Below are 25,152 nucleotides of genomic sequence, written 5' to 3' on the forward strand. Positions count from 1 at the left end.
ATATATACATGAAAAATAAGTAACAGTACAAGGCAGTGTTTGTTGAATGCAAGTTCAGAGGCTATAACTGTGGAATAGTGCATCTTTTCTGGAGGAGCCAGAACAAAACAAAAACTTGAAGGACCGAAACCAGTAGGAATGAGGTGAAGGAGAACATTCTAGGCCACTGGAGGCATGACACAAACGATTGAATGTGGAGATGCAAGAGGCATGCGTCTGTTGGTCTAAGCAGAGCACTGGTCAAGGTGGAAGGCATTTGGAATGAAGGAGGCCAACTGAAATAGGTGGACTTCCATTCTTTAAGCTATTCTTTGAGAGGCTGTGTATTCTAGATAAGCTAACTTAAGTCAACATGGTAAGAGATGGATCAAAGAAATGAAAAAAATAAAAAGCCAGGTAGATGGAAGTGATAGACGAAGGGAAAAGTATGGTTCCAAAATCTGAGGATGTCTGGGGAAATAATTATTGGTTTTTCACTTACACTGTGTTTGACACTCTTGAAAAATTGATCTTAGTTAATAAATGTTGCTTTACTCTGTTTGCTCTTATGACAGAAGGAAACATTGACACTCTTTGTGCTGCTTGCACACAACTTCATCATACTTTAGAGGAAGGAAACATGCTTGGAAATAAATGTAAGAGAAGAAGTATTCTCCTGAAGACCCTGTATAAGCTAGTCGATGTTGGTTCAGACTTGCTCAACCTTAAACTTGCAAAAATTATCCTAGCAGTAAGTTTTTCTTTCCTCTGATTTAGTAGACTATAGCACATAAAAACCTTATTTAATGCGTCATTTGTGAATATTACAAAGAAGGTTACAAATGCAGTGCATTTGTTTAGAATCTTGAAGAAAAAAATGAAGTTAATAAACTGGCATCCCAGAATTTTACTAGAAAGTACTATCTAAGGAGCTAAGGCTCAAGTAAACTCTTATATTTGGTCTGTTACTAGGTAAAAACAATTCTAATAATAGGCAAATGCATTCAAAACAGTCGTTCCAGTAACTTGACTGGAGATCACTATCAGTGCAGAAGCCATGGTTTCTGCCCTGTGGTTCCTGCTGGGTTCTTGACTCATGACTTAATAAATAACTTAAGCTAATTTGCCCCTTGGACACAATAGCCAGGTGCTTTATCCAGCATTAAACGGAGAACCGGATCCTTGTCGTCACAGGAGCTACACCTCATTGGTCACAGAAGGCTCCCATGCAGAAGTAGAAGAAAAGGTCAGACACCAAATAAAAGTCTGCAGAAACCCAGTCTCAAACAAAATGATATCAGTGTTTGAGGGAAGCCCCTTGTTGTCACAGCCATAAACAGTTGGAACCAAAAGATAAGACACAATTATTATAGAGCATTCTAAGAGCACTGCTAAAACAAAGGAATGAAGCTGTGTTTACCTGGTTTCATAAAAGTGAAAGCTTTTATGCCAACACCCTATAAATCAGGCCATTTAAAATCTTAAAGCACACAGTAAAGGCAAGTGCTGGCATACTCACAAATAGTTTAGGAAGGGTGCCCACTGTTCCTAATTTCGGCAATGAAGTCTTTGATAAAGTAGAATATTCTGATTACGTCTCACGTGTAATTTTTTGCTAAGGCTCCATTCTTATTTAGCGGCCATCCTAAACTACTCAGCCTCTTTTATAATTGTAATAGGTGACTCAGAAAATGACATTTCCTCGAAATGGTGGTTTTAGTGGTATTTTAATCCCCCTGCTTTTAATGATATTTGATCAATCAGCTTAAATTAATATAAAAGAACATAAGCTATAGGGAGAATTTAAAGTACAAAAGCTGTGGGGAGAAAATGAAAGTATTTCCATGCTTGCCCTCTTCCCTCTCTGGTCCTGGGTTGGGGGTGTCTCCTTGGCCCAGTAGAGCCCTGTGTGAGGCTAGAAGAATCTGTCAGTACAGCTGACCTGGGGACAGGACCCAGACTGCCACCTGCTCAGGGCTTGCCTTTACTTTTTTCATCTGGATTCTAGAAATTTTCCTCCAAGTGCACCAAGCCAATAGACAAAACAACCCTTTTTGTTAGAGAAAATGTCACAAACTCATTAATACTTTGCAGAGTAAAGTATCTTCATTGTTGGGGTGTCATTCAACTTAATTATATACATGGCACAATTTAACTTATTTTAGGGCAAAACAGCTTAATGGACTGCTAGGCAGTGAACAGATTCTGAACTAAAATATGTGGTTAGATAAAGCCCTCCGCCTGACATTGCCTGCCCTGCTAAATCAGGGGCAGGAGTGACAGGCTAAACTCCAGAGTGCAAAGATGGATAAGTTGTCCCTTCTGATTACCCACGACTCAGAAGGGACCTTTGAGGCCATCAATTCAAAAGTGCCCATCTGCCATCTGAATCCTTTTATAACCTTCCAGGCAAGATGTTGTTTAGCTTAGGCTATGGTGATGGGGTTCTCTGTAAATTTTTTTAAAAGACCATATTATTTGAAAATCAGAATTAAAATCAGCCAAAACTAAAACTATATAAGACTAAGAAGTTTTTTTCTAACATCTTCTTTCTGCCAGTATTTATTTTACCTACCAGCTTAAAATTATAACTCAGACATTTAAAACTACTTATAATTAAAAGAATTCAGTTAGCATAATGTTAGTTGTTTTGGTTTATTTAGGGGTTAGGTGGGGGTCTGCCAGACAGCTTTTATAATTATAACTTTTGTATTGAAGAAGTTTGCAAAAAGGTATCAGTCTGTATTAAGGTTTGTTTTTTAAATATACAAACATATATACAGTATGAGTGCAACTATATCCAGGAAGGAAAAAAGTCCAGCATCCTGTGCACAGAGGGTGGGAGGGTAGGGGGAGACAGAAAAGAAACACCAATATGTTGATAGTATATATAGTGGTAGTATTAGGGGTAATTGTTAAACTTCTCTTTAATTTTTCAAATTTGCTTTCCGTAGAATAGACTATTATTTTTTTTAATCCCCCCCACCTTGTGGTTTGCTTGCTGTCTTCTCTCTGTGTGTCTATATTTATTCTTATTTTTTCCTACCCCCTTGTGGCTTGCTTTTTGTCTGCTTTCTGTGTCCACTTGCTGCACTCTCTTCTGTGCTTTTACTTGTCTCCCTTTTTGTTTCATCACCTTGCTGAGTCGGCTCTCTGCAGTGTGCAGATGATCCTGCCTTCACAAAGAGGCTCTGGGACTCGAACCCAGGGCCTCCCATAGGGTAGACAGGAGCCCTTGAGCCACAGCCGTTTCCCTAGACTACTATTTTTAATACACGAAAACTACCTTACTGTGAGAGCCAACTTTGTGCCAGGGACACTTCTTGACAAATGATTGAAATGGGCAAAGCCCTTGCCCTCCCCAGGCTGGTGCTGCAGCAGGGGAGACAGACAGGAAACACATAAATCTAGAAAATGCCAGGGGGTAAAATGAGGGCTAGGGGAGGAAAATAGAGCAGATCAAAGGGTATGAAGAGTGATGGGGAAAGTGCTGTTTTATATAAGGTAGTCTATAGTCCTTGCATATAATTTATTATTGTATCATTATTTCATGTCTGAATGTTATAATTATGGGGAAGGTATAGGCAATAGCTTGAAATGTAAACCCACCTTACAGCAGGCCTGGACATTGTGGGTGGCCTTTTTTTTTTTAACCTTCGCCACTTCTCACTAAAATGCAAGATTGGAAAGGAGGGAGTGTTAGGTTGGTTTATTCAGCATGTTTTATCCAGCACTTAATACATGTTCTGACTTGCTCATAGAAAGAGTAATAAATCATGGTTTTGATCTCAAGTGCTCACTGTCTAGTGGGAGATAGTCAACTGATTAAAATATATTCCCAAACATTAAGGAAATACGTATTTCCATTTATGTAGAAAATTGTTATCTATTTCCGTAAGTCAGGTTCTTTTCTTTTCTTTATTCCCTAACATTATTTTTTTTTAAAACACATACTCATTAAAATTTAGAAAAGCTCCTATATCTTTGTTTTTGTTTTTTCTTCTGAGAACAGGAGGCATCTTCATTTGAGAGTCTCCATTTCTAGTACATGTCCAGGTGAGGCTGCCACAGTTATATGCTGCACCTGAGGCAGAACCCATTCTTGCATCTGCAGACTGGGAATGCCAACACCTAATCTGCAGGGTTGCCCTGGGATAGATGAAGTCACATGCTCAGCACGGGAACTGTGGCGCAGAAGCGGCTCCTGGACCCTCCCTTTGCGCCCCGGGCTGGCCACGCCCATCTGGGGATCTCCAGGCTCCGGTGAACTGGGCAGTGCCTGGTCAGCGTAGGAGCTCAAGAGATATTTGAAAAATATTGTGGAAATATTTTAAAGATTGTGGAACGAATCTTTTAAAAATGTGTGACTATTTCCTTTATTTATTTATTATTTACTGGCAACTCATTAATAAACAATATTAAAAATGTTTTTAATGATAAAAAGGAAAACACCCATAATACCATCCTTTTCATGTTGATATATTTATTTGTTCAGATGACCCCATTCCCACAAACATAATTTTACATTGTGGCAATGAGGACATAGTATTTTCATTTAACAGTACATAATTCTCTTTCCTTGTATACATAGTATTCACAGTTATCATTTTTGTGATGGTTTAATGGTGAATAATATTGATGTTCCACAAACTACTAAACTATTCCTATTGGACATTAAGGATGTTTTTATTTTTTACTGTTTTAGATAAATATGCACCTGATTTAGACCATTTGCTGATTTTAAATTATGCTTTTTTAAAAATTATATTTTCTTATTGCCCCATGCTTAATTTACTTGGATACTTTTTTTATGATTTGGAAAGTAATTTTAAACTTTGGACATTACTTGTGGTTATCTCAAACATTCCAGAAATATCCTTTAAAAATGTATTTGTGTTATCTAATCAAAGAATATTACTTTTAATTTTCTTTTATATAAATGATGAAAGGGTTCATACTTTTCCCCTTTCTTTTCCTTCTTTCACCCTCACTGCATAATATTTTCTAATTGAACTTAGTGTGAAATTCTAGTATCCTTCTTTAACTTTTATGTTTTTAAACAATTACTCCATTTAATTAAATCTATCAACATCAACGCCCCCTTCTTCCTCATATACTTTTTAAAAAGTAACCTATACGCTCGCATATAAATGTGAGCCTTTATGGAGTAAGAAATAAATACTTATGATTTAAAAAAATGTGCTTACCATAATGATCATTTATATTGTATTTACTATAATTGAATCAATTAGATACGATGGAGGGTAAATATGTGTCCTGAGTTTTGGGCACTGATTGTTGTAGAACCTTTTCTTATATTTAAAAAATACTCTTGCTGCACTTTTTGAATAGATGTTTGTATCTTAAAATTATGGCACATCTTTATTTCCCTCTGTAATAGAAATGTAACTTTCTCTGCAGCTTAAAGTGAGTAGAAAGAATCTTCTTAATGTCTGCAAACTTATATTCAAAATTAGCAGGAGTGAGAAGAATGATTCTCTGATTCAAAATGACAGCATTCTGGGTGAGTATTTATTCAGGTCTACCATTGGGCAGATATTGTGCTTGAATTTGAATGAAGTATTTGGAGAGTAAAGTTATAATTTATAATAGCTGGAACATTTTATTTTCTAGTAAAATCCTGAAATTATGCAGTGTGTACTTGTGCTTTGTCCTTCTCTGTGTTTTCCACATTGAGTTTAATGTTTACTGTATTCTTTGGCGCCCAGGAGGGTAGCCTGCATTTTTTTTTTTAATGCTTGTTGTAATGTTCCATGACTTTACAAAATGTTCCCTATTTAAAAATTCATTTCCTGGACTTGGATTTACCATTAGAAAGAAATGCATTGAATAGCATTTGACATAATTGAAATTTTCAGTCTTTTGAAATACTAGGTGTGACTACAACTTGGAAGATATCTACAATTGTAGTAGAACTTAGATATCAAAATGTCAATGTGTTTTAAATCTGTAGATGGAGAAGTCTTATTACATTCTAACTACCTAGTTAATAACACCTAATTCTTGACATACCCCTAAATAATTAAGAGGCTTAAAGAGTTACCTAAATGGAGATGTCTCATGAATTCATATCGCTGAGATAAGGGATGGCAGTAACATAGAAACTACTTTGAATCCTCTGTTTTACCGTACAGGATCAATTATATCTTTGCCTTTTGTTTTGTTTTGTTTTTTATTCTAGTGGATAGGGCAACCAGTAGGAAAGAAATGTCTAGCATTGGATTAGCTCATTGAGAGTAGTAGATTGAAAGCAAAGAAAGATTTGGACCATGGTCACATTGACCATAATAAAACTAAACGTGAGATATGCATGGTTAATCTTATTGTAGCTGCCTGGCGTGAGACCTAAGAGGCAGTAGTTGTATGTTATTTGGATGGTTAATCTTAGGTTGTTTTGGGAAATGGTGAATGTCATACTCAAATTATCCCTTTCTGTGGTAATAGAGACTTTTTAAGTTCCTGTCTTGGAATAAATGAAATGGAAATGGTTTTCTTTGTATTAGAATCGTTTACATACATACTGAAATAAAGGAAACATATAGCATAATGTACCATATCATAATTTAACATAAAATCATAACAATAATATAAAGTAACACATATATGGTCTTCAGAATAACATTTAGTTGTATAAATTAGTAGCTTCTTAATACAAACATGGAAATTTAGTTACTTTCTAAAGTTATAAATCTATGCTTATATCTTTTTAGAAAAGGGATTTTAGTATCTTCAGAAATATAAATAAATTTGATAGATGCAAAATCTAGGCTAATTGCATGGGCATTCTCTTATTTTCATGGTCTTTTTTTCCCCTCTTTATTTATTTTTTTTAAGGTACGTAGGTCACACCAGGTTTGTTGAAATTTAACTCTTCAGTTGCTTCAATTTTTAGTCATTCTGTACTAACTCAAGATTTTTACAACTGAAAATAAAGGATGGTAACTATTAATAAGTCAGGGAATGGCATATAATTAAAAGAACACTTTTATATTTATATGTTAATGATCCCATCATTTTGCTCTCATTATTACTATAGAGATTTATCTTAGCTAAGAGTAACCTTTTTTCTTTATACCATATGAGTAACCCTTCATATGTATTTGAATGTAGTTGACTAATATATTTTATAAATTCTATTTGATGCTCACATCCAAGTGCCTTAATATATTTCTCTAGGGCTATTATATATTTGTAATAATTCACCTCTTTAACAGAATCATTACTGGAAGTGCTGAAAAGTGAAGACCTGCAAACTAACACCGAAGCTTTCTTATACTGTATGGGGACTATAAAATTCATTTCTGGAAATCCAGGATTTCTTAATGAAATGATCAGCAAAGGTGCCATAGAAATATTCATGAATTTGATAAAGCAAATCAATGAGACCACAAAAAAATGTGGAACATGCTTGCCTAATTCTGGCCACTTGTTAGTCCAGGTAAGTATTTTATTTGAAAAGGTTAAATATGTTACATTAGTTTTCATGTTACCTAACACCAGTTACCATTTACAAGAATGGTCCTTATGCCAAGTGGGGATACCCGCCTTCCTGGTTCCATGACTTTCACAAAGCCACTCTGGTGGTTTGCAGACATCCGTTTCTACAACCCTGTAGAGAAAGCAGCCTGGAAGAATAAAAAAGTAGTACCTTTCTGCAAAACAATTCCAAGTTACAGCTAGATTTTTAAAAGGCAGTTTAGGGAGATGTGGCTCAAGCAGTTGAGCTCCTGCTTCCCACATGGGAGGCCCCAGGTTTGGTTCCCGGTGCCTTAAAAAACAAAGACAAACAATAAGCACACAAACGAAAAACCGACTCAGGGAAGGGGAGCTGATGTGGCTCAGTGGTTGAGTGCCAGCTTCCCACTTAAAGGTCCTGGGTTCAATCCCCAGCTTTGGTATCTCAAAAAAAAAAAGAAAAAGCAGTTTAGAGTTGTGAAGACAGGCCTGAAGATTGTTCTTGATTATTGTTGGCTATTGTCGTGAATCTTGTATCCACAATGAAAACAGAAGTTAATGATTTTGAATGGACAGTCAGTTGTTGAGTGTGTGTGTGGATAATGCAGTCCTGAGATTACCAGGAACAAATGCAACAAAACCGGGTACCAGAGCAGGAGAAAAACTTTATGTGTTTTAATACCTTTTTTTGCAGATTGAATTTCACAGTTATTTTCAGTGGAGCTGATTTGGCTCTCATATTCTTTACCAGATGAGATTTAATATCATTTGTATATCAGATAATGGCATCTTTATTGTAATTATTCATGAGGTTTGAAATGTACTTGTCAATTAAAATGAGGATTGACTGAGCACTCAGAGTACACTAAACCTCTGGGAGAGTGTGTTAAAAATTAGATTTAGGCCCTGCCTTTAAGATACTTAAAATGTTTATGATGATTATTAATTTTGGACTTTGTGGTCTGTCTCCTGAAGAAGATGCTGAAAACCTCTTTCAGTCATGAATGATGCAAAATTTTACTGGTGCTATCTTTTGGCTCAGAGGTCTTAAGAAACATTGTTTTCATGCCACCAATGTTATTATGTTATTCAGACTTTTCCTTCAGTGAAAATAGTTATTTCTGATTATGTTTCCTTGTTGGAATGCAGAAAAGTATCAGGAAGAGTGTAAAAATCAAGTGAACTATTTTCACTCTGAAGTAGTACACCACCACAGCATTTGGTCATCATTCTTCCATGCCTCTTTTTATGCATATATTTACTTACATGTATGTAATTCTCTTCCTTATCTTGGAGCCTCTTATTTTTAATAGTCATTTTTGTTGGTTTTCCCTCTCCTCCTCCCCTCCCCGTTTCTCCTTCCAGCCCTCTCAGTCAGTCTTGTGCACACTGAGGTGCTCAGTGCCTTCTACCAAGTTCATACTATCTTATACACACAGGTTCTAAAAAGTGGAACATTCTATGCACTTCTCTTTTTTCATTTAACAATAGATAGTAAAAATCCCTCAGGCTTGAAGTCAACTCTATAGATTTACTTTATACTTTTTATTGGTTGCACACTATTCTGTGGTTTGGAGATACCTCAAATTACTCAACTATAACCGTATTGAGACATTCACTCTGTTTTTAATTTTTATGCAACAACTTCTGGGATTCTTGTTCAGTTAAAAAAATAAAAGCTCCAACCCATATGTGTGACATACATGTACATATACATGCATTTATATGCACACACGAACATATATTTATCACAGTGATACTCAACACTTCTTCATATCAACTGGGGAAATATATATATGGTATTTTGGAGCCCGTTATTGCTGTCATCTAAGAACAGGCTTCTGCTGTTGTCATCAACTGCAGTTTCTGTCAACAATTTCCTATCACTGTGTGTGTGTTTATAGATTTGTGTGGAGACAGGGGCATTAGGTTTTAGCCTATTTCATTTACAGAATCCCCTGAACTGAATGTTTTCTCATATTTAATTAAAACAAAGCAAAGCCGTTTTGTAGCATATAAAGCATAACGTGCAAGCAACACAACTTCACTAGAAGAGCATTGTGGACATGTAACACAGACAGACTGGCTCTTCACTACTCAGCTCATGTGCAAATTTATCCAAACAGATCTGGCCACACGCAGAATTGTTTGTTTATACTGGCCTTCAGGACCTGGTAACTCCAGCTGATGAGGCTTTTTTGTTTTTAAAGCAACTTTGTCCAGTTGAAAAAATAAATAAATTACTTGTGGCTATGATAATAATAGAATAATTGGGAAACATCTACAAGACTAGACAGATCATGGCAAGGACAAAAAAGATGAAAGTGGGTGTATTAGCCAAAGGGGTGCTGATGCAAAATACCAGAAATTGGTTGGTTTTTATAAAGGGTATTTATTTGGGGTAGGAGCTTACAGATACCAGGCCATAAAGCATAAGTTACTTCCCTCACCAAAGTCTGTTTGGAGCAAGATGGCTGCCGACGTCGGTGAGGGTTCAGGCTTCCTGGGTTCCTATGTTCCTGGGGCTTGCTTTACACTGGTTTCAAGGCTCCTTCCTTCCTGGGGCTGGCTTCTCTTTCCTCTGCGTGCTGACTTCCCCGGGCTCCGGTTTAAGTCTTAAGCATCAAACTCCAGAATCAAAACTAACTCAACATTAAAAGCCCTCAACTCTGTTCTTTGCCATGCCTTTTGTCTGTAAGTCCCCACCCCACGCCCTGATCATAACACAATCATGCCCAGGTACAGATCAGATTACAAGCATAGTCCAATATTTCTTTTTTGGAATTCATCAATTATACCAGACTGCTACAGTGGGTAACATTGGACATCTGTGATTTCCTGTTTATGACTTTCAACCAGGAGAACCTCAGTAGCATTAGCACAATTTCTGGGGCCCTCATATTATGGAAAGTATATATTCTAGCCCCTGGCAGAGTGCTGGAGTCATCGTGTTTCTCTAAAGCACCCCTGTTGGAGGTCATGAAGCTAGTGGGAAACATCTGAAGCCAAATTCTAAAGGTTGTGTAGGATTTGGGAAACTGGAAGAAAGAGAAGAGGAAGTCAGTGCTGGGGTTGAGAATAAATAAGGTGTGTGTGTGTGTTGCCGGGTGGGGTGTGTGTGTGTGGTTTGCTGATGAGGTAGATCTTTCCTGAACAGAGAGGTTCTATTGGAGAGGTATGAGAGGTGAGATTCAGCATTTATGGTGGAGCTAGATGGCCATGCATCTTCAATACCAGGCTGCGGAGTGCAGACTTAGAGCAACAGGGAGAACTGGCGGTCAGTGAATGGGAGAATGAGATCAAAATAGCAGAAAGAGGACTGTGCACAAGATATTAAACTGATAAAGACAAAACAAAGTGATGGGGCGAGAATGTCGGTGGGACAGGACAGACTGGTCTAAGGTTAAGACCTTAGACACGTTAGCCCCAATTAGGCCTATTGCAGTTAGATGTCAGGCTGATTTAATGAGATTTTAAAAAATGAGATAAAGGAAAAGCTCCTTCATAGCAGGTGGGCTAATGTTGCTATGATGAAAGTTTACTTTGTGGTCTTTCTTCTGGTTATGTATGCAAGGACGTATCTGCATACATAGGTTTATCACTGAAGGCCTGAAATGAAGAGAGATTCTCTTAACAAATGCTTGTGGGGTGGCTGCTCTATGGGAGTCGTGCTGCAAGGGGTCCATCCCTTAACACGCTGTGGTAGTTTGGAGCTGTGTGTACCCCAGGAAAACATGTTCTTAAATTTAATGCATTGTAAGTAGGACCTCTTGATGAGGCTACTTCAGTTAAGGTGTGGCCCGCTCAGTCAGGATGGGTCTTAATCCTATTATTGGAGTCCTTACTAAGAAGAGTGAAATTCAGACAGGGAGAGAGAAAGTCACAGAGGGAGCAGCCAGAAGCTGAACGTAAGTGGAACCTGGGGACAAGGGAGAGGCCAGGAGAGGCAGCTGTGTGCTTTGCCCTGTGACCAGAAAGCCAAGACGAGGTCCACTGGCAGCCATCCCCAGGGCGCCCCTCCTCCAGAAGAGTTTATCGTTTTGATGATGCCTTGCTTTGGACTTCCTTTTCGCTCAAAACTGTGAGCAAATATATTCCTATTGCTTAACCTGGCCCAGTTCATGGTATTTGCTTGAGCAGCCCAGGAAACTAAAACATCTGTTCTCTTTAAATTATATATGTTCTCTAGATCTCTGTATTTTTTAAATTAAAAGATGTTTGATACAGTTGTGCTTTGCTGTTTTTGTCTGGACTTCTACCGCCTGTGGTAAGCCCTGCCCTGCCCCGCAGCTGATCCTTGCTCCTCTGTCTTTCATTTCTCTCCTGCAACATAAAGCCCACAACCTAAGTGCCCCTTAGAACACTGACAGACCATTGGGTTTTGTGCCCCTTGATGGGACAGGGCTTGGTATCACCATGTGGCTTAGTGATGAGAGCTCAGGCCCCAGAGCCATATGCCTGGGCTGACAGCTCAGCTCGAGCACTAGCAGCTGGCTTCCCTCTTGGAGCTTGCTTTCCTACCTCTAAAGGGCTGAGGTATCTACCTTTAAAGTATAGTTGGGAAAATTAAGTGAGATGATATATTAAAACGTCTAGCACAGGATATGGCACATGACAGACACTTACCAGAAATTTATAAACTAAAATATCTAGAATTAGCAAACCTGAAGCTCCAAAAAACAGTTACTTCTGATGAGGAATAAAAGAATAATCACAGGAAATCAAGACACTGTAAGAGGTGACTTTCAAGTGTTTGAACTTTTTTCCCTGGCTTTACCTAGCTGTGTGGAGAAAAGTGCTGAAGAGAAATTAAAACACAGGAAGAGGGGGTGTTACATCAGCAGCAAGGGATTCTGGGTATATAATGGACCCCAAGTTCTCAGAGCCAATTATTTCCTGCTTCAAGGATTTGGGGAACCTAAGAGAGGCCTTAACTGAAGTCTGGGGGTTCAATTAAGCAGTGATTTAAATTATGTTTGTAACTAAGGATTGTATCAAGGTAGTTGTGGTCCTTTAAATCTTGCTTTAGTTATGTTTAATAGTTTTAAACATAGCGACTTATAAATCTCTGTTTAGATGCTTAAATAATTAAGTTATTATGAGCATGCATACATAAGCAAGGAAGTATGTTGATTTCCTTTCTTTTGCTTTACCTTGCCTATGAAGCCTAAATCTTCAGACCATGAAATGGCAACTGAGGCAGCAGCATCCCCATGATGGAATTTCACTCTATTATTGGAAGAAATAAACTGCATACTTATAAAATGGGAGCAGATAGTCCATGATTATATTTCTTAAATTCATTTACATACAATTTTATTAGAGATTTGATGACTAAAAGAAAATTTTTAGAAACCATTTCTTTTGAAGAAAGGAAAAGAAGCAGCAGTGAGGTTATTTTCCTCTTGTTTTTATTGAGGTATAATTAATGTACAGGGAAATATTCAACTCTTCCATGTTTGATGAAGTCTGACTAAAGCCATCTCTCCTGCAACTGTATAAAGATATAGAGTCTGATCAAGATGGTGGAGGAAACACTTCAGAGCTCTATCCCCACACAGAAACTTTGAATGACCAGCAAGAAATGGCACAGACATCTTTCTGGAAGTTCCAGAAAATAATTAAAGGGTTGCAGTGACAAAGCAAGCACCGAATCAAGGAAAAGACCACTTAAAAGCAGAAGATCTTTGGTGCTCTATGCTCAGCTTATGGTCCTAGTGCAGATTTCTGGTCCCACGTCAGGAGGGAGCAGAGTGACCCTCATGTACCTGCCTGAGGTGGCCTGAGGGATACGCTGTCCCAGAACTTGTCCTGTGTGTAGAAGGCAGCTCACAGTAATCTCCTACAGAAGAAAGAGGGAGTGTAATCAAGTTGTGCTGCTTGGGGCAAGGGATTGCTGGCTATAGGACATACACTGTGCCTAGCACTGTGATGAAAGTATGTCCTAGGGAAGCGGGGACATGCATATCCCTGTAAATGGGGGGAAACCTAGGGCCACACATGTATGCCCAAGACAAGACACATGCATAGAAAGGATCAGGGCGGCCCCTACACTTTGGGCTGAAGATATTCTGCAGAGTCATTGTATGGATAAACCTGAAGGAGAAAACTCACAGATCAATCTTCAAAAACTGGGAAAGATATTTTCTCTATTTCCTTCCTTTTTTTTTTGGTTGTCTCAAGTTTATTTTTACCACCTAATCATGACACTGTTAAATTTATTCTGGCAGAAAGTCTAAGGAATTCATATATCGACCTACTAAGCACACCAGGAAAGTATTAATATGCTGGATTGTTAGAGAAACAAAGACGATAGGACATCTTTTTTGAACTTTGGAGGTAGTAATATAGAAATGAGAAGCCATGAGAATTTTTTTTCTCATGTTGGTAACAAGAGCATTAATACTTTATATTGGTGGTATACTGTAAGGTTTAAAGAATAAAATAAGCAAGAGAGCTCAATAAGGCACTTGAAATAAGAAAGGCTGTTCTAGAACTTTTACAGGTATGAAGTTTTCAGTTTCAACCAAGTCTGGTTAATTCTCCTTATTCATCAGGACTACTTCAAATAGGCCAACTTGCAAATAAGCAGCCCTTTAAATATGGCTCTTACCAACGACATATGACCAAGGATAAATCTGTTTACTCTTTGAAAAGTTACATAAAGACTATAACAATGGTGATCATGCATCGGTAGGTGAAATTTCTTGCCTTCTTTCATGATTTCTTCAGTCTTTTTTTCAGTGGATAAATGTTTTTCTAAATAGTTAAATCTTCTAAGTACTGCTCATCGCCTGGTAAAAGCTGGAGTGCCCCATCAACAATTAATAATGTAATCATCAGTCATCTTTCCCTCCCTTCTATTGCATGATCCAAATCTGTGCAAGTCAAAGAGAGAGACAAAGTTTCTGAGTTGTCTTATTTCATAAAACTGTGGGGCACTAACCAAATTTCTTTTGATATGAAATTTTCATTTGCCTCTGATGGAGATGACCACTGACAGCCCACTACCTGGGTCAAGTCCAAGCAGGTGGACGGTACCTTGAGCAGGCACACAGGAAGAAGCAGTGGCTGCTGGGTTGCCTGAAGGACATGAACCAGACACTCCAGTCATGCAGTGCCCAGAGGCCGGGCATGCAATCCAGGTGCACGCACAGGTGCAGGAAGTGGCGAGGGTCAGGGCAGACATGGTCATGCCAGGTGGCCAGGCTGGGCGGTGGCAAAGGGTGCAGCCAGGCTCCAGCTGGGACCCCGGGGCCAGTGGGGCACCGGAGGGCTAAAGCAGCAGCAGCAGCACTCCCACCTACTCAAAGGCCTCCTTTTCCTTCTTTTTTGTGTTAGCTGCTGGCATTCAAAGAAAGCTCTGTCACAACACTAACACTGGAAACAAGCTTAAGAAACAGGCACCTCAAAGTCTAAATTCCAGCAAAAGCACATTAAATTATCAAAATATCAGGTTTGAATGAACGATTATAACACATACAAAAAATAGGAAGTGATGGCCTAGGCAAAGGAGAAAATTAAAACTTTAGAAACTATCAATAAGGAGGACCAGACCTGGGACATTCAAGACAAAGACTTTTAAAAAATGGTCATAGATATGCTCAAAGAAAGGAAAACGTGAGCAAAGAACTAAAGGAAATCAAGAAAATGATAAATGAACATAAAGAGAATATCGATGGAAATTATGAAAAGAAACCAAACAGAGCTGAAGACTACAAAGAAATGTAAAATTCCTTAGAGGGGTTCAATAGCAGATTGGAGCTGGCAGAAGAAAGGGTAAGTGACCTTGAAGATAAGACCATTGAAATTACCCAGTCTGAGGAGCAGAAAGCAGGAATGAAGAAAATTGAGCAGAGTCTGAGGAACCTATGGAGTACCATCAAGCAAACCAATAAATACATGGTGGGAGTCCCAGAGGGATAAGAAAGAGAGAAAGGGAAGAGAGAATACTCAAAGAAAATAATGGCTGAAAACTTCCCAAACTTAATGAAAGCCATGAATACATAGGTCCAAGATGCTCAATGAAGCCCAAACAGGATTAACCAAATAGACACAAATCATGGAATATTATAACCCAGCTATAGAATATCAAAGATGAAGAGAGGATTCTGAAAGCTGCAAGAGAGAAGCAATGACAGAGCTTCAGTAAGATTAAATGCCAATTTCTCATTGGAAACCATGGGCCAAAAAGACAGTGGAAAGACATATTTAAACTGCTGAAAGCAAAATTTGCCAACCAAGAATTGTGAATCTGACAAAACTGTTTAAAAAATGAGAGGAATTAAAACATTCCCAGAGAAGCAAAAGCTGAGGGACTTCGTCACCACTAGACCAGCCCCTCAAGAAATGCTAAAGGGAGTTCTGCAGGTTGAAATGAAAGGACACTAGACAATTGACGGGAGTCACATGAAGAAATAAAGAACTGGTAAAAATAATGACATGGGTAAATACAAATACCAGTACTATTGTATTTGTGGTTTGTAGGTCCCCTTTTGACTTCATATAGGACCTAAAAGGCAAATGCATAAAATGTAATGATTAAAAAAGTAGTGATAAATCAATGGTGTTAGATTCACTAATGTATAAATATATAATTTGTGAGAAGAACTACATAAAGTTGGGGGATGGAGGGGTAAAGGAACATAGTTCATGCTATTGAAGTTTTTAAGTTGGTATCAAAGCAAACAGGAGTGTTATAGAATTAGAATGTTAAATGTAAACCCTATGCTAACCACAAAGAGAATGTCAGAGAGTATGCAAACTCTTAGAGACAGAAAGTAGAGTGTAGGTTACCAGGGATGGGAGTAGTGGCCATGGGAGAGTTAATGCAAAGTGAGTGTAGGGTATCTGTTTGGGATGAAAGGAAAGTTCTAGCAATGGATGATAGTGACAGTCTGCAACATTGTGGTTATGATTAATCCCATTGAACAGTATGCTTGGGATGGGTTGGGATAGGAAGATTTATATTGTATGTATGTTTCCACAATTTAAAAAGGAAAGAAATAAAGAGATATTGGCAGTTACATTCAATAATGATACAGGATGGGATAAAAATGGGAAGAGTCAAAAGGGCATTATTGAGACATAAGAAAAAGTTGGAATATAGAATATAAGCCTTCTATATCAAGATTAAATTTCTTTAACTTGATAACTGCACTTAAGGTGATAATCACCTGTAAGTGAATATCCTTATTCTTAGGCAGTGTACATGGAAGTATTATGCATTCCAGGAGTACGATGCATGCAAACTATTCCCAAATATTTAGGAATTAGGTATATTGATAGATGATAAGTAGAATGGTATGCAAAATGTTAAATATGGTGAATCTGGGTAGGGGGGGAGGTGGCAGTATGTTGGAGTTCTCTGTATAGCATATGTATTATTTTTGCAAATGTCCTATAAGATTGAAATTATTTCAAAATAAAAAGTTAAAAGATACAGGGGAAGCGACTGTGGCTCAATCAGTTGGGCTCCCATCTACCATATGGGAGGCCTTGGGTTCACGTCCTGGGGCCTCCTTGTGAAGACAAACTCGCCTGCATGCCACAGAGAGCCCCTGCCTGCAAGTGCCGCAGAGAGCTGACACAGCATGGTGATGCAACAAAAAGGGAGACAAGTAAAAAACACAGAAGAGCGCAGTGAATGGACACAGAGAGCAGACAACAAGCAAGCCACAAGGTGGGGGAAGGGGATAAATTAAAAAAAAAAAAAAAAGGTGCAGGATGTCTGTCACTCCAGACAGTTTCTTCTTCCAAGTTAATTCCCTCTCAACCCCCACAAAGAGAACCATTTTTCTGATCTCTTTCAGCACAGAATAGTTTTGCCTGTTCTAGAACTTTTTTTAAAAAAGATTTTTAATTTTTCTCCCCTTCCCCCCCGCCCCAGCCCCCAGTTGTCTGCTCTCTCTGTCCATTCGCTGTGTGTTCTTCTGTGACCACTTCTATCCTTATCAGCAGCACCGGGAATCTGCATTTCTTTTTGTGTCAGCTCTCTGTTTGTGTGGCACCATTCCTGGGCAGGCTGCACTTTCTTTTGCGGTGGGTGGCTTGCCTTATGGGGCGCACTTCTTGTGCGTGGGGCTCCCCTATGTGGGGGACACCGCTCCGTGGCAGGGCACTCCTTGTGCACATCAGCACTGCACATGGGCCAGCTCCACATAGGTCAAGAAGGCCCGGGGTTTGAACCACAGACCTCCCATGTGGTAGGCAGACACCCTATCCATTGGGCCAAGTCCACTTCCCTGTTCTAGAACTTAATATAAATGGAACAGTGTGCATTTTTTGGTATCTGACCCTTTTTTAAAACTTTTACTTTGAACTAAGGCTCACAAGAAGTTGCAAAAATAGTACCAATGGGAAATGGATGTGGCTCAACCAGTTGGGCTCCCATCTACCATATAGGAGGTCCAGGGTTCAAAGCTCAGAGCCTCCTGGGGAGGGCAAGCTGGCCCATGTAGCAAGCTGGCCCATGCAGAGTGTTGCCTCATGCTTAAAAGCCACCCTGTGCAGGACTGCCAGCTGATGCTGAGAGCTGGTGCAGCAAGATGATGCAACAAGAGACACAGAGGAGAGAAAATAAGAAGACATAGCAAACAGGGAGTCGAGGTGGCACAAGAGAGTAATCGCCTTTCTCCCACTCCGGACAGTCCTAGAATCAGTGTCCGGAGCCGACTAATGAGAATACAAGCAGACACAGAAGAACACACAGCAAATGGACACAGAGAGCAGACAACGGGGAGAATGAGGGAGTGGAAGGGGCAGGAGAAATAAATTTTAAAAATAAATCTTAAGAAAAAAATAGTACAGAGAGGTCCATCACCCAAATTCTCCCAATAATGGCAGCTTACATAATTATAGTGTATTCTCTAAACCAGGAGATATGGGTACAATATAATGGACAAGAGTATTATGTCTGCCTTATTTTGCTTAGCACAATATTTTTCAGATAGATGGAGTATTTTTGTCATAATCTTTGGTATTGATTAATAGGATTGCTAAGTTTTTAGTGATGTATTTTTTCATGGGAGGGAGCTAGCTGTTTTCTACTCATGAGGTGGCCTTCCTGAAAGGAACCCCCAGTAGTGTAACTTACCACTGATTCTCCTCCTCACTCACCCAATTGACATAAGAGAGTAGACGTTCATATCACAGGCCCTTCTCTTCCCTTCTCTTCCCTTTCTTGGGAAGGAGCTGTTTACAGGTAAGTTAGGTTCTCCTCTGATCCTCAAGGGACAGCAGACCTGAAGATTTGGGTAGTAAATTCAACTCATAGATGCCAAATATATAACACCTTGGGTCTTGAACTTGGAAATAAGAGAGAGGCAGATGGGGGATTGGAGGAAATGGTTTAGAGCTGAGGCAGGCATGTTTTTGTGACCTAAACAAACCCCTGAACCCCCTAAATTAGATTTACCCACCCAGTCCCAGGCAGCAGCGGCCCCTGGAGGAGGTGAGAATAGCTGGTACTCTGAGGGCAGCTACCTTCTACGAGAGGAAGGCAAGAGCCGGGTGAGGAAGGGACTGGCAGAATGCTTGCTTTCCTATCCCAAACTTGCCATTCAGGAAGTGATGGGTGGAGAGAGGCCAGGAATATTAGGCTAATGGATGCCTCCTCACAAAGAAAGAACCTTAAGAGTGGGAAATAAGTATTCACACCAACTGTTTCTGAGGAGAACCATTTGCCTTTCAATTACTGTCATGTCTACTCAGCCTCATCTGTTTACTCTAGATGTGTTGTGGCAATAAAGTAATGACTCTGAGTTTTACATGTAATCTGTGAAAATCAGTGTTACTCTGCAGGCAGTTCTTAATGCATTCTCTTTTTTTAGAATTCAGTTTCCTTATTTTGCTGCATTGGTATTCTGTACAATTTATATGACATTCAAAATTTCTGCTTATACTGATGCATAAAATGGCCATGACTAGAAGAATCAGCTACCGACACATTTTACCAAGGGAAATGACATAGAAGCCATTATTATTATATAATAATAAATATAGGCATATGTGAAATAGACTCTTAAGGTAGAACATTGGGGGTTTGAGGAGGAGAGAGCAGTTTCCTGCTGAAGTAGGATAACTGATGTCCCTTGGTAGGAACATGCCAGATAGGCCTCCACTGCCAGACCCCAAGTGTTATAGAAGTCTGAATTACCTTATTAATTTTATATGCATCTATCTTCATAAACTCCAATAAAATGCTTAGAAAATTTGAGTCCTGGTGGTTTCATGTGTGTTGCAGCATCTTGTCTTTGGTTTCATTTGTCTCAACCAGAGTTGTACTAAACATATATGAGACAATATGAAACTTCTTGAGTTACCACTTGGGCTTTGGTTTTGGCACATGTGTGGTCTCCATTGGGCACAAATCCAGAAAATGAATGTGCTCTTATTAATAGAGGGAGATGGTTTTGCTGAGGTTGGAAAATGGTGTGGCTTTGGTCTTAAATCATTTGACACTGTTGCGGTCTCTGGCGGCTGTGTTTATTCTTTCACATCATCAGTGGGAAGTGAACCATTTTGCAGTTGGCAGTTAAGGTGAGATAAAGCTCAAGGGATTTTTGGTTATGGATATCCCAGATGATTGAGAAAGAAAATGAATGCTTTCAGAGACAGTCAAATGGAGGTGGGGAGGCAGCAGATAAGAAGCCTCTAGTGCAGGATAACAGCCTAGCTGGTAGCTAGGAACCTTTCTGAGCCTCAGTTTCCTCTTCTGAAAAAAAATGGGGCTCATAATACCTTTCTTGTTGTTTTAGGTTGTTTTAGGGAGCAAACTAGATAAAGCTCACAAGAAATCTTTATAAACCATAAAGTAGCTGCTGAATTCCTTGGCATAACAACATTCAGTGTGCAAAAATAAATGAAACTGAATCTCAATGCTAATTTTGTTGGAGGAAGCATAACTTTCAAACCATTAATGATCTAGTTTTCAATTACATTATGTTCCAAAGGTTTCTTTGAAAGCCAGTTGTTTGAAATTGGAAAAACATTTCTCCAAAGAACAATGTTATGATTGACAGTGAAGTTCCTGGACAAGCCAAAAAGCCTGTTTTAAGTTAGGTTGCAGCTAAATGTGAGTTCTGTGGTGGGCTATGAGCTTCCAGTCCCTCTGATTGGGGGCTGGATGCTGACAAGGACAGAATCTGGTGAGTTCACTCTGGGGTGAGGACTCTGATTAAAGAACTATATATGGAAACTCAGGTTGACCAACCACTGACCCACCATGCCCCCACCCCACTGCAGTGGAGGAGGCTGCTGGAATGGGACCACAGCAGCTAGACCTGTTTTGTCGTTCTTAAATGCAGTGATGTAAGTCAAAAGGGCCCAGGATTTTAAGAGTTAATGTTTTGTTGTGTTTGCTAAGGTTTTTCAATTCATTGGTAGTTGAAAAGAATAGTTGGAAATTGATCATTAGCTACCTGTAGTCAATTTGAAAAATTAATGCCAAATCTTTTGAATTCTAATTTTGCTATATCAGAATGTTCTTTGAGCCTTTACAAAATTTCCAATCTCTTAATATAAAGTTTTCCTTTAAAATTGTTCTCCCAATGTTGATTGCATGGTGAGAACTTTGAGGTCCATGTAATTCAATATGAGATAGGACAAGTTTGCCAAACTCACCCAGGAATTTTACCTAGAAACTCTGATTAAGAATGGGCCCATTGTCTCTTATGATCAAAGCATTTGGGGGAAAACAGGGAGAAGAAGCTGTCTCAGAAAAGGTGAGCATCAGAGAGAGTAGCTCAGTCATTTTTTCAGCAGAATTACAATGAAATGTGATTCATTACCAGAATAACACCGAAACATTTATTCCTTGATGTATACCAAAAATGTAAATCCCCTTTTGTCTCTGATATCATCTAACAACTGCTAATGAGGACACTTATTATTTTTATTAATCTCCTTTGTGAATTATCAATTCCATTTCTTTGCCTTTTTCTTCTTCCCACTGGTGACTTTCTGACTGTTGCAAATTAGGAGATGGGGAGAAATAGAAACTTGAAACTCATATTTTTCAACTTTCTATTTCTTGGTGAAATGTTTGATGACATTAAAGAGGCTGGGAGTTGTTCCAGGAAGTCTTTCAGAAGCCAAACAAGTATCTATGTATTAACTTATCCTTTATTTAAAAATTATTCATAAAGCATTTGGGATGGCTTAAAAGATTATCTACAATAAAATACAAAAATATGTAACTAAGTCAAGTTAGGGAAAATATAAATTAGAATAGAAAACAAACAAAAAAAGAAACTGATAAATTTCTGTAAGCATAATGCTTAAACTTTAGTTACCTCCTGCTTGGGGACAGACCCAGTGGGTGGGCTTTCTTGAGGGTGGAAAACAAAGACTGCTGCAGAGCCCATGACTCATTAATGCATTTCCACAAATATATCCCTATTCAACTAAGAGTTCTTATTTGATTTTTAATTTTCACTTATATACAATGAGCTCAAAAGTTGGAGCAAAGTTCAGTTAAATGGACTAACTTGGAACTCCGCAGGATTTAGCTAGTCTCTCCTCCCACGGATCTCTTTAAAATTTTCCCAGAAAAAGTTACTCATTTGAACATTCAGTGCCCTCCGTAACCCCCACCTCCGCCCCCATTCCCCTCCAGCCCCATGCAGTGTGATTGGTGGCTCACAGAGAAGCCTCTAAAACTGGGGAGGGGAGGGCACCCTTCCTAACTGCATCTATCTGGTGACCTCTTCCTGATCTTTCTCCATTAGGGCTTTAATCTCTGATTTACCACCAGACCTCTGCTAATCCCCTGCACTTTCTTGCCAGGGGCTTCTTAAAGTGGAAGGGGGAACCTCACTTTCCCTTCTCCCTCGTCCCTCTTTGCTTTCCTCTCCTCCTTTCCTTCTTGTCCCTCCACCTCCTCCTCCCCCTCTTCTTCGGTTTTTCATCCTCCCATCCAGCCCACCAGAGATTGAACATTTAAGAGCTTCTTATGTGGAAATTCATTGCCTTCCCAGTAAAGAAAGGAATGAGAAATGGCCTGGTCTGTACCTTTGAGGAGCTCACAATGAGAAGGAATGTGCATGAAATGGGTGATTAGAATTCTGTGGTGTGTGTTGCAGAGGCATGAACAGGATGGTTTGTTAACAAAAAAGAGGAAGTGATTAACCGCTAAAAAGTCTTCACAGAGTCAAGAAGTAAGTGTAGAGTGGGTCCTGAAAAATGAGCAGGGGCTCATTTGGAGAAGAGGTAGAGGAATGTGACCAAGGAGAACATTCTGGGTGGAAGAAAGTGTCTACTCAAAGGCATGAAATTGTATAAGGACAAGGATATTGTGTGCTTAGAAAGATGGCCAAGACATGGTGGGAAGAGAAAGGTATAGAGGCATAAGGAGGTGAGGGGTAAAGTGGGCTTTAGAGAGTGAAGAGCCTTTAGGAGCATAGATTTTGCCCTGGGCCTTGAGAGTCTTTGAAGGGGGAAGATTTAGATGCCCCCTCTGGCAGCAAGTGATGTGGCCCTGTGGGGAGGCAAGCTTGATGGGGAACTCTGGAAGACCTATGCTGGAGGCTGCAATGTGGGTACATGAGGCAGGCTTGAACTGAACTAAGATACTAGTGATGGAGAGAAGAGGTAGAATGGGTGATCGGCTCGGCAAAAAAGGAGGGGGTGGTTTAGGAACTTCCCCGAGAAGGAGTTGCTGTCCTGAAAGAGACAGGAGAGGGAATACATAAGAAAATTAATACGTGTCCAGGGATTTCATTTTCTTTCATTTGTTTGTTTGTTTTTTCATTCCTCTAGTCCTTTAAAATCATTTAAAATTCACCTACCTCAGTTATTTTCTAATTAATCATGGTTTTCTGATATTCTAGCCTTCTACTTACATTCATTTTTTCCTTTGTAGATATTCATCTTTCTATTGATTGAGTCATTTGATCAATCAATCAAGAAATGCTTATTGAGGACCCACTATGTGCCAAGCACTGGGTTTGGACCCAGGGGTGCAAAGGCAAAAAGACAGGCAAGGTATCTGCACTCACTGGAACTTTTAGTCTTTAGGGGTAGACAGACAAAAAGTCAATATTAAATAGAGTTTGTGGGGGGTATATGGTATGATATGAAGTTTGAGGAATAGGTAAGAGCCAGATCACACAGGGCCTTGTAGACCAGGACTGGGGAACAGAATTTTATCTCAGGAGCAATGGTAGCACAAAAAAGCAGAAAGAGAGATTCTGAGATGTATTGAGGTTTGGCTTGAGCAACTGGATTGATGGTGGTATCATGTGTTGAGGTAGTTCTGTGTATTTTTAAGTGTGTGATAAATATTCCATGCATGTTATTTCTACCAGCACCACATCTGTACACAGCATGTCTCACCCAACTATGTACACTCCATCCAATGTCATATGTGCAGTAAATGGGTAGGGATTTAAATCAGATGACATGTCCACATAAATGTGTGCTTCCACTCTTGATTTGGGTCATTTATAAAAGCCGTTATATTTGGACAGAAGACTCTTGAGCTGAAGAACTTAACTTTTTATAATGAAGTGAGTTTTCAGTATTTGAAAAAGGGGGAAAAAAACAACTGAGGTTAAACCAAGAAAATGAAATATCATAAGAAAACTCTGGCCCCTTCTGCTAATAACATCTTTAGCTAGAGATAAAATATAGGAAAGCAAGAAGATGAGTTTGAATCAGGGGTACCCGATCTCTGAAGCATTGGGAACCAGGGAAAAGGAACTTTAACAAGTGTGTGATGTGTTCGGTTTTCTGTGGTTTCCCACATCAGTATTCACACAGGCTTGTGTGCTCTGTGGCTACTGAAAGGAAGCCTGCGAGTCTTCCTTTGGATTGATGTAAACCAGTGCTCGAGTGCCTGGGTTGTCTCTGAAGAAGGAGAACAGGTAGAGGCAGGGCCAGATGATGAGAATTTTCCATTTTATGACAGTGGTATCCTGGAATGTCTAGAATGGTTTATTAGTCTTCACAGAAGACTTATTCTTTAACCTCAGAGGCTACATCCCTGCTTAAGTGCAACCCTTGAGTAGTTTGCTTCCCCTCCAAGAGTTGGGATACTGAAGCTTTCAGGAAAGAATTTACTGAATTCTAAAATTTTGATTGACTACAAAAGACTTGTTCACCTTTGTTTGAAGCACTATTTTTATTTTCTCTGCTTTCAAGGTAATCAGGTGTATTTTAAATTGAAAAATCTTTGTTTTTGTTACAAGGGAAATCTAATCAAAGATACAGATCTCTTTAAATTGTTTAAAAAAGTTATTAACTATGGCTATACTGATATTTTATATTTACATTAATGCTATGCAGTGTGCAAAAAACCATTACATGTTCTCCATTTGACACATATAACCACCCAGAGAGGTGAGCAGAGATTATGATCCTCTTTTCACAGATGAGGAAATGGGGAAGTTGAGAACTAAGTGACTGCTCCAGGCCACACAAATAGGAAGAGATGTGGATTTGAACCTCCATCATTTGCCTCTAAGACCAGGGTCCTTGCTCCTTCTGCATTTTGGGTGTGAAGTTCCACAGCAAATGTGGGATGGGAGCAAGAACTTCTGAGTACCCATTAGGTTATAGGTACTGATGATGCAACTTATACATCTCATCTCATTGAATCCTCTCAACTCCAGGGTGATTACCATCATTCACATTTTACTGATGAGAAGCACGTGCTCTGGAAGCATGTAACCTAAGCTAGAGGTTTGAGATTTGACC

General features: G+C 39.2%; 1 protein-coding gene across 5 annotated transcripts in view; it reads left to right on the top strand.

Annotated features, from left to right (window-relative positions):
- ARMC2 (armadillo repeat containing 2) overlaps nt 1–25,152 on the top strand; it is a 152,655-nt gene that overhangs the window by 57,864 nt on the left and 69,639 nt on the right. For all 5 annotated transcript variants that reach the window (XR_011650110.1, XM_071218618.1, XM_058307238.2 and 2 more), the window contains 3 exons: nt 555–730; nt 5,401–5,503; nt 7,215–7,438. Coding sequence is in view for 4 of the 5 variants with exons in the window: in XM_071218618.1 (XP_071074719.1) it covers nt 555–730; nt 5,401–5,503; nt 7,215–7,438 (503 nt within the window). In the remaining variant the exon portion in view is untranslated. The remainder of the gene's footprint in view (nt 1–554; nt 731–5,400; nt 5,504–7,214; nt 7,439–25,152) is intronic.

This window comes from Dasypus novemcinctus, chromosome 11 (assembly GCF_030445035.2).
Source record: "Dasypus novemcinctus isolate mDasNov1 chromosome 11, mDasNov1.1.hap2, whole genome shotgun sequence".
Taxonomy (NCBI): Eukaryota; Metazoa; Chordata; class Mammalia; order Cingulata; family Dasypodidae; genus Dasypus; species Dasypus novemcinctus.